This window comes from Protobothrops mucrosquamatus, unplaced genomic scaffold, assembly GCF_001527695.2.
Source record: "Protobothrops mucrosquamatus isolate PMUCROS unplaced genomic scaffold, P.Mucros_1.0 scaffold2604, whole genome shotgun sequence".
In the NCBI taxonomy this organism is placed as follows: domain Eukaryota; kingdom Metazoa; phylum Chordata; class Lepidosauria; order Squamata; family Viperidae; genus Protobothrops; species Protobothrops mucrosquamatus.
Genome location: NW_015388658.1, coordinates 160,582 through 170,387, shown reverse-complemented (window position 1 = coordinate 170,387; position 9,806 = coordinate 160,582). Strand labels below are relative to the sequence as shown.

Sequence of the window (9,806 nt, the reverse complement as noted above, 5' to 3'; positions counted from 1 at the left end):
AATAGAATTCTTTATAGAATAGAATAGAATTTTTTGTAGAATAGAATTCTTTGTAGAATAGAATTCTTTATTAGAATAGAATTCTTTGTAGAATAGTTATAGAATATAATTTTTTGTAGAATAGAATTCTTTGTAGAATAGAATAGAATTCTTTATAGAACAGAATAGAATTATTTACTGGCCAAGTGTGATTGGACACCCAAGGAATTTGTCTCCAGTGCAGGTGTATACAACAACAATGTGAATAGTTATAGATCATAGTTACAATCGTAAGATACAACAACAAGGAATAAATACCAATACCAACAGGAGAAGGAAGTAGGAAAGATGAGAAGAAGAATAGCAATACAGCCCTACTACATGGGTAAAGATCCTTAGGCCTAACGCAGAGCTGTGGGAACCAGGTGTTCAGCAGAGTGACGACACGGGGGGGAAAAAACTATCTTTGTGTCTAATTGTTTTGGCGTGCAATGCCCTACGGCAGCGTCCAGAGGGGAGAAGTTGAAACAGATTATGTCCAGGATGTGGACATGTGGTTTATTGTCTCAGCCCTCCTTCTGGTTCGCGTTAAATATGACTTAAATTCTAGTTGCTCCCTCTGCAGAGAGACCCCCCTCCCCAGGCCGGGTATCAAAAGAGGCTGTGGCTTCAGGAAGGATCACAATCCGTCTTTGCCTTGCAGAGCGTCGTTGGCCACTGCTGTCCCCCCCACGAAGACAGTGGCATCGTGCACTGCGCTCTCAAGCCCCTCCAGTTCCTCGTTTCTGACCAGGAGTTTCCTGGCTCCACCGGACTCCTCTTGAAGGTGCGAAGGGGTTTGTCCCCCCCCCCAGGAGAGAACAGAGGTGCTTCTCCGCCTTTGATGGCCCCGAGAATTTTATACAGGGAGACCTCGACTTACAACAGTCCACTTAGTGACCGTTCGAAGTTACAACCGCATTGAAAAAAGTGACAGTTTTTCACACTAATGACCGTTGCAGTGTCTCCATGGTCCCGTGATTTGCAGTAGGTTGCTTGGCAACCGACTCACGTTTATGACGGTCGCAAGGCCCTGGGGTCCCGTGATCCCCATTTGTGACCTTCTGACGAGCAAAGTCAGTGGGGAAACCGGATTCGGTTAACAACCGTGTAACAACTGCAGCGAGCCACTTAACAACTGTGGCAGGAAAAGTCGTAAAATGGGGCAAAACTCACTTAAGAAATTTCTCGCTGAGCCACGTAAATTCTGGGCTCCATTATGGTCGTAAGTTGAGGACTACCTATAGTCATTGTGCCGAGTCATCCCATGACCGGACTCCATTTTATTGACCATTTTTAGCATGGTCGTTAAGGTAGTAATTCTAATCCAGCTTATCCAGTGGTGGGAAAATGTTTTTAAAAAGTTGCAAAATGTGATTCTGAGACTGTGGGACGGTGCAACAACCGATTGTCAATGCGGGCCAGATGCCAAGAGCCCAAAATGTGACCACGTGACGGCAAAGGTCAGGTGGCAATCATAACTTTGAGAGTCATTTTTTTTCTCTCGTAAATCGTTAAACAACCAGCCATAATTTGAGGACTCCCCGTAATCATGACTGAGAAATCTTCCATTTTTAGAATCCAGAGGCATTTTTTTTTCTCTTCCAGCGCCCCCCGTTCTGCCCCATCAAGCACTTGACTGCGAAGCAAAGGGCTTCCCTCCCCGCAGAGACCCGGCGCCAGGGGGTGGATGTCGGGGTGGCCGTTCTCCTGGAATCGGCGAACCAAAAGATTTTGTTGACCCGCCGGGCGAGAACGCTCCGCCTCTTCCCAAATGCTTGGGTGCCTCCTGGTAAGAAGATAAGATATGAGATAAGATCACCTTTATTGTCATTTTTTTACTGTGGGCACAATGGCACACATCAAAAATGAAATTTAGTTGCCCGCTCTCAAAGTAAAACACATACATGACACACACCTAAACATACTATGAACAACATATGTACAGACCCACATTCCTACATATACGTAGCAATAAATATTAAATATTGTCCATCTTGAATATATAACGGAAGGAGGAAGCTTGAGAGTTCGGAATGGGAAGGCCGCAGAGATGGACCTCAAAGGTAGACCCAAGGTTGCCTTCGGCTTAGAAAAGCTCAGGTGGCACTCCAGCGTCCCTATTCCTGAAGCTTAAGATTTTCTTTCGTTAAAAAAGTGCACGTTGTGTTGCTCATTGTAAGTAAGGAGATCCTGGACTCAGGTCACTGAACAGCCTGGTAGTCAAAGGTTAAGTGATCAATTAGAATAGAACTGGCATGGACCTTGGAGGTCTTCTAGTCCAACCCCCTGCTCAAGCAGAAGACCCTATACCAGTGGTGGCGAACCTATGGCACGGGTGCCAGAGGCGGCACTCAGAGCCCTCTCTGTGGGCACGCGCGCCGTCGCCCCAGTCCTAGGCCTTCAGCTGGGTTTTATTAACCCTTTTCGCTTTAGGCCTCCGCCGCCATGTGCAAAAAAAAAAAAAGGTTCAATCAGTCAATTTCAACTTCTCGTGGAAAAAAGATCTTGCAAAGTTGGAATTGATTGATTGAACTTTTTAGTCCCACCCAGTCTGCCGTTACCACCGCAGCCACACCCGGCCAAGGGGCGACACCCACCCGGCACTCGACGATGCATAAGTGGGTTTTGGGTTGCATTTTGGGCACTCAGTCTCTAAAAGGTTCGCCATCACTGCCCTATATCATTTCAGACAAGTGGCTGTCCAGTCTCTTCTTTTAAAAGCCTCCAGTGATGGAACACCTACTGGAGGCAGGTTGTTCCACTGGTTGATTGTCCTCACTGTTAGGAAGTTTCTCCTTAGTTCTAGGTTGCTTCTCTCCTGGATTAGTTTCCTTTCTTTGTTCCTTGTTCTGCCTTCAGGTGGCCTGGAGAATAGGTTTCAATCACAACAGAGCTGGAAAGGGACCTTGGAGGTCTTCTAGTCCAACCCCCTGCTCAAGCAGGAGAGCCCATACCATTTCAGACAGGTGGCTGTCCGGTCTCTTCTTAAAAACCCTCCAGTGATGGAGCACCCACAACCTCTGGAGGCCAGCTGTTCCACTGGTTGATTGTCCTCACTGTTAGGAGGTTTCTCCTTAATTCCAGGTTGCTTCTCTCCTTGATTAGTTTCCATCCATCATCTTTCTCCTGCCTTCAGTTGCTCTGTAGAATAGCTTGACTTTAAGTGAGCTTCTTTAAAATCACAGAAAGAATCTGAAATAGGGAATCTGGAGCAAAACCATCTGAACCTAGACCCCCCCATATCCTGACCTTCTCCGCTTTAGTTGTTGTTTTTCAGAAAGCAGGTTCCTAGTCCTCAGCACTACAAAGGACTGCTGGTCCCATCTTGCTTGAAACCTCTCCCTGCAAAGGCCCCTGGCATCTCCTTGGAGGGCAAAATCTCCCTGGTTTCCTCAGCTCCTGGCTCACGGATTGTTTCAGCCAGTGGGGCGAAACGATGCTCTTGCTGTCCTTATAGAGAGGGAGGAGATGATGGGTGAACATTTCCGAAATGGGTTGATTTGGGCCCGTTAGAGATTCGAACCTGGGGCCTTGGGGTTCAGAAATGGAAGTCTTGGCCCTCGGTAGCATTTGCACTGGGGCCATCTGAGCGATTTCAGCCTTTTTATGTAACATCAAGGCATAAAACAAAAAGGGATCCTAGGTAGTCCTTGATTTACAACAGTTTGTTTAGTGGCCGTTCAAAGTTACAACGGCATTGAAAAAAGTGAGTTACGACCTTTTTCAGTTAAGACCTTTGCAGCGTCCTTCTGGTCATGTGATCAGAATTCAGATGTTGGCTGTGTCCTGGGGTGACTTGATCCCCTTTTGCGAACTTCTGAGAAGCAGTGGGGAAACCGGATTCACTTAACAACGGTCACTGAACAACTGCAGGGATTCACTTAACAAGTGAATCTGGACAGCCAATTGTCTGAAGTGGTATAGGGTTTCCTGCCTGAGCAGGGGGTTGGACTCGATGACCTCCAAGGTCCCTTCCAACTTTATTATTATTATTATTATTATTATTATTATTATTATTATTATTATTATTATTATTATTATTATTATTATTATTATTATTACCTCCAAGATCCCTTCCAACTTTATTATTATTATTATTATTAAGTGTGGCAAGAAAGGTCGTAAAGCGGGTTAAAACTCACTTAAACAAGGTCTCACTTAACAAATCTGGGGCTATATTGCGGTCGTAAGTCAAGGATTACCTGTACTGAATCCCAGTTTTCAGAAGCAGCTGGTGAGGGCAGAAACTGGATGTGTTTTTTTTTTCCCTTGCAGGCGGCCATATTGAACCGGAGGAAGAGGTAAGGCCTTTTTTAAAAATCAAAACCAAAAAGGGAGAATTCAGAGAGTATCAAAGGCCAGGAATGACTGTAGGGAGTCTTGGGGGGGGGAATCTGGCCAGTATTTTGCAAGCTTCTAACCCTCTTGGAATCCTGAGGGATTCGGCCTGAGGGATTCGGAGAAGGAATTCTGTCTTGGAAAAAGGTTAAAAAAAAGAATTGAGTGGTGTGGTAGTCTCTGCATCAGCAGATACAAGAAATACCCTGGGGTGTTATGATCTCCCGGACGCATCCCCAGATACCTCTCCAGATGTCTGCTCGGAGGAGGATGAACCAATTCTGGGTACCTCAAGAGGGGAATTGATCAGTGGCTCCGAGCAGCCATCTGGGCAGGATTTGGCTGAAGTGCAGCTGCAATAGGACAGCCCTGAGGCTTCAGGTGGAGAAAGCACGCAGCTGCAGCCGGTTAATGATGAGGAAGAGGAACTGCCTCTGCACCTGATCCAAGAGAAAAGGCAGAAGCAGAGAAGGTCAACCCGACTACTCATGAGGAGAAAGCCTCGCCACTCTTGATGTGCTGCACCAGAAGCTGGCTATTTCGCACAGGAGACAGACGATGTGGGGAACAACACGTTCATTTCCTAGCTGTGTGTTTTCTGGTCTTTGATTCCTGCCTTGCTTTGGATTAACCCTGTGCATGACTTTGATCGTGCCTCGTGACCCCCGCTTGTGTTGTGGATTTAATTTTGCCTGGAGGGTTTGTTTCAATTGGGAAACTTTCAAGTGCCTTGCAGACTCACCGGCCATTGTCCCGTGGACTAGCACCGGTCTGCTTTTGGCTGGACTTCATTGGGACAATTCTGGGATTTGGGTGAATTTCTGGGGAATATTAATAAACCCACTAAACCACTGTTACATTTGAGTGAGCGGGACAGCACGCAGGGTGAGAGAATCGAAGCTTGAGTCAAGGGGGTCTGTGGGATGGGGAGCACTCTGTCCATGGTCAGAGGCTCTCTTCTGAGTGCAGCAGCCCCGACGCCCATCGATTTCAGGACCTGTCTTGTCTCCCCACCCTTGTTCCTTTCTTCTCCACAGCTGCTGGAGGCCGGCCTGAGGGAGCTGGAGGAAGAGACCGGCTTGCGGCTGCAGGATGGGGAATTCTCCTGGCACCTGCTGGCCCTCTGGGAGGTAACACAACCCCAAGATCCCCCCAGGTCTTGTGAAGGGTCAGGTGTGGGTCTTGTGATAGGGAGGTCACATCAGGTGAAGGTCATTGGGAGGTGAAGTACTGGTTTTGGGGGGGATGTGTGGGTTGCTTGAGGGTCAGTAGTGTCCCCGATTGAATTCGTAGGGGTTCATTGGCTGGTTGTAGGTCGTCGTGTCTGTTGATGGAATTGCTTGTGGAGTGCCAGGCTGCGATAAACCCGTGTGCATGGCAGGTGGTAGCGTGGCCGATGACTCCTGCATTGTTCCAGCCGAATTGGGTCTTGTGTTGCTGTGAAACGTTCTTGCATTGCTCCGTAAGGAAACGTTCGGAAACCAACCCAGAAGCTCGGAGGACGAACCTCCACCCTCATCCTCCGCCCGAGCTATAGATACTCGCCACGACGGCAATCCCATTTCACCTTGTCTTGTCTCCCCCCTGCAGTCTGTGTACCCTCCCCGGCTGAGCCAAGGTTTGCCCCGACGCCACCACATCGTGATCTACCTGCACTTGGCCTTGCAGGAGAGCCACCAGCAGCTCCAGGTGAGTGGGGCACGTTGGCCACGCTCCCCTCCCCACCGAGGTGTTTGGAGCAGAAGCGTCTTCTTACTTTTAATAGCACCTAGACTTAAATAGCGCTTCATAGTGCATTACATCCCTCTCTAAGCGGTTTACAGGGTCAGCATCTTTCCCCCAACCATCTGGGTCCTCCTTTTACCGACCTTGGAAGGACGGAAGGCTGAGTCAACCTTGAGCTGGTCAGGATCAAACTGCTGGCAGTGGGCAAAGTCAGCCTCCTAACCACTGTACCACTACAGCTCCTGGTCTTAATTCCACTGATTGGATTGACCTTTTCTCAGAGGGCCCGAGATGACAGGCACCGGGCTCTCCTTTCATTTGATCCCACAACAGCCTTGCGAGGTAGGCTGGGCTGAGAGCAAGCAGCCCAAAGTCAGGCCTCAGGGACTAGAGCAGTGGTTCTCAACCTGTGGGTCGGGACCCCATTTGGGGTCGATCAACCATTTCATGGGGTTCGCCAAGCAAGGCTGTCCGCCATTTTTTGGTCCATTTTTCCCTTTTCCGGCGGGTGCCTTACCTCCCTTGGGCTGGGCCAGCTGGTGGTCGGCCTGCTCCGTCTCTGCCGCTTGCCAGCTACGCCTCGGCCGGCGCAGGGGGCGGAACCACGCATGCGCGGCGCTCCCGGGCTGGGAAAGTCCTCGACTTACGACCGGTTGGGTAGTCCTCGACTTACGACCGGTTTAGTCCTCGACTTACGACCGGTTGGGGTCGCGGCATTAAAAAGGTTGAGAACCACTGGACTAGAGGATTGCAGCAAATTGCCCCCCCCCCTCCGGAGGTTATACTTAAAGCCATCTTATTTGAATCATGGTTTGTTACCTAAGCCACAATCTTCCTGAGTTTACCAACAGGCGAAGCGTGAAGCTCCAGAGCTTCTTCTCAATCGTAGTGTTTAATTAGAGTTTTGTAATTTGAGATAATTTCTTATGGTCAAAGGGAGGAATGTCTGCGCACAAGATTGGAGACTGCGATGTTCAAAAGAAGCCATTTAATGACAAGGAGATGAGATTCAGATGGTTCTCCCGCACTCTCCCGGTTGGACCGCTGCCATCAGGAGTCCATGCAGAGGTGGAGGGCAGCTTCAGCCTGGCGCTGGATGCTTAATCAGCAGCAATGAATTAATGGCCTTTTTCCCTCATGGAGAGGGAGAGGCAGAGAAGAGGAACGCTGTCTGATGCTTGAATTGTGGATTGATCTACATCTCTTGACAGGCCAGGCTGAAGCCCAACGAAGCCGAGGTCAGCGCTGTCGCTTGGCTGGACCGCCCCACCCTGGCATCCATTGTGGCTACGGAGGACGGGGCAGAAGGCGAGAGCCCGGGGGCGGGCAGGGGGGCACCGTCCACTGTCAGGTACGTGGCAGGGAAGAGCATCCCGGCTTGTCTGGTTTGAAAGCAAGAGCCAAGGGTCTAGTCCAGCGGTCCCCAATCTTTCCAGTTTGGTGGCCTGGCAAAGAGGGAGGCCGTTGAGTGGCAGGTGGGCACACTGCTCCATTTGTGTGAGCGTCGTGCCCACCCTCCACTCACAGGAGTGGAGCTTCACACGTGCGTGCTTGCCCATTTCTCCCGCGTCCTGGTTCTGAACAGGCCGCGTCCCTGTAGTGGGCCCGCAGCCCAGGAGTTGGGGACCCCTGGTCTAGTCCTCATAAGCTGGCTGAAGGAAACATAGTTTGGCCCATCATTATTTGTTCCTTCTCTTAGGTAGATAAACTGGATTCTTTGGGAAATCAGTATTTTTTCCTTTGGTAAAATAAAAGGGGCTATTAAGGCTTTTCAATCGATAACGTTCTGAATAATTTGCCCTTCCTGTTGGCAGGCAAGAACTAAAGATTTGTCCGGCCACCTCAAGGAGAGACGGCCCAAAGTCTCTCCTTTCTGCTCTGTTGAATTAATAGCTTCTCACTCCTCCTCGTTTGAACAAATGGGGTCAAGCTTGGACAGATCTCGTTCATTTTTAGCAAGGAGTTTAGGGTGGGGGAGACAAGGGGCAGAATGGTCTCCCTCCTTCCCCACATTTAAAGATCTCTGTATATCTTGTCTCTCTTTGTAAACAGCATCATCGAACTGGAGAAGGGCTCAGCCGAGACCCTGGTGATCCCCACTGCCACATTCCTGGCCACAGCACAAGGGGAGGATGTGGAGCACGTCAGCACCGGCACCAAGTACGCCCTCCGGCAGTGGCTGAACTTGTCAGCCCCCTGCGCGGCCGAGGATGCCTGAACGCCTGGGAAGCAGGAGGATGCCCTGGGCTGATGCCTCTGGAGTTACCTGGCAGATGTTTGGCTCCAACACTCCTTGACTTTTGTTTTGGAGAGTGGGGCGGCTGTGTTCCAGCCATTGCTCAGTTGCCAAAAGATGACAAGTCTTATTTAGCTTTTGCCTGTCTCTGGAGTTTACCTTACAGATATAGTCCTCGACTTACAACAGTTCATTTAGTGACCGTTTGATGTTACAACGGCACTGAAAAAAGTGACTTAGGCCGTGTTTTACACTTACGACCGTGGCAGCATTCCCCAGGGTCACGTGATCAAAATTCAGACACTTGGCAACTGATTTATATTTATGACGGTCGCAGTGTCTCAGGATCATGTGATCCCCTTTTGCAAACTTCCGACAAGCAAAGTCAACGGGGAAGAAGCCAAATTCGCTTAATGACCGTGCGACTAACTTAAGAACGGCAGGGATTCGCTTCACCGCTGTGGCAAAAAAAAAAGTTGCAAAAAGAGGCAAAACTCACTTTAATAAGCATCTCACTTAGCAACAGAAATGTTGGGCTCAACTGTCGTAAGTTGAGGATGACATGTACTTCCCTCATCTGACAGTCATAGAAGGCATAAAATAAGTGCTGAACGTGGTTAGGGAGTGAAAAAGTTCCTGGAATCAGAAATCCAATATTAGAATCCAGGTTGTGCTGTACAGGCCCAGATGAACAGGAGTTGAAAGGGGAATAAGCACAAGGATATTATTATATATATTATTCATCTCAAAAAGACATTGTGAAAATCCGCCTAAAGAAACACATGGATCAAATTTTATACAGTTCCTAACCATGTACAGGTAGTCCTCAACTTTGGACCACAGTTGAGCCCAAAATGTGTGTTGCGAGACATTTGTTAATTTTGCCCTATTTTACAGTCTTCCTTGCCACAGTTGTGGCAAGTGAATCATGGTAGTTATTAAGTTAGCAACACGGTTTTTAAGTGAATCTGGCTTCCCCCATTGACTTTGCTTGTCAGGAGGTCGCAAAAGGCAGTCCCGTGACCCCAGGGATAGTTCAACCATCATAAATGTGAGCCATGTTCTGTCCCAGCCTATGTGAGTCCTTGTTAACTTTACAAGGACAAACCCCTCTTTTAACAAGTAGGCTGGAAATGCAGGGAAAACCAACCCCTTTTATTAATTAGGTACAGACCTGCGAAATGTCCCAAAAGCAGAGGCAAACAGAACACGATGCAAACGGAGAATTGTTCACAAGCAAGGCAAACAAAACAGGATTCCATGAAACTTGAGTCCTTTGCAAACAGTTGCCGTCAGCAACCAGCACCGCCCACACCTTCCCTTTTTATTATGCAGCCCCAAGGCGTGGCTTCTCAATGCCTTCTCCTCGTCCCTTGGAGTCGCCCCATTGCCTCCCTCTGTCCTACTCGTGTTGCCTGTCTGCGTTTGCGAGCGTCTATGATGTCTTCCAGCTGTGAGTCCTCAGAGTTTGACTCAGCTTCCTCGA

General features: G+C 48.9%; 1 protein-coding gene across 1 annotated transcript; it reads left to right on the top strand.

The window, feature by feature from the left end:
* Positions 1-470: 470 nt before the first annotated feature.
* NUDT17 (nudix hydrolase 17) lies at positions 471-8,302 on the top strand. The gene is made up of 8 exons (XM_015825367.1): positions 471-560; positions 683-805; positions 1,627-1,810; positions 4,297-4,322; positions 5,397-5,489; positions 5,950-6,048; positions 7,296-7,435; positions 8,137-8,302. The coding sequence occupies exons 1-8, from the start codon at positions 471-473 to the stop codon at positions 8,300-8,302; spliced, it is 921 nt and encodes a 306-aa protein (XP_015680853.1).
* Positions 8,303-9,806: the final 1,504 nt, after the last annotated feature.

Coding starts and splice junctions, on each gene's coding strand:
- NUDT17 (XM_015825367.1), top strand. CDS start 471: ATGCCCTACGGCAGCGTCCAGAGGGGAGAAGTTGAAACAGATTATGTC. Junction 5,490..5,949: donor ACCTGCTGGCCCTCTGGGAG/GTAACACAACCC, acceptor TCCCCCCTGCAG/TCTGTGTACCCTCCCCGGCT. Junction 7,436..8,136: donor GGGGCACCGTCCACTGTCAG/GTACGTGGCAGG, acceptor CTTTGTAAACAG/CATCATCGAACTGGAGAAGG.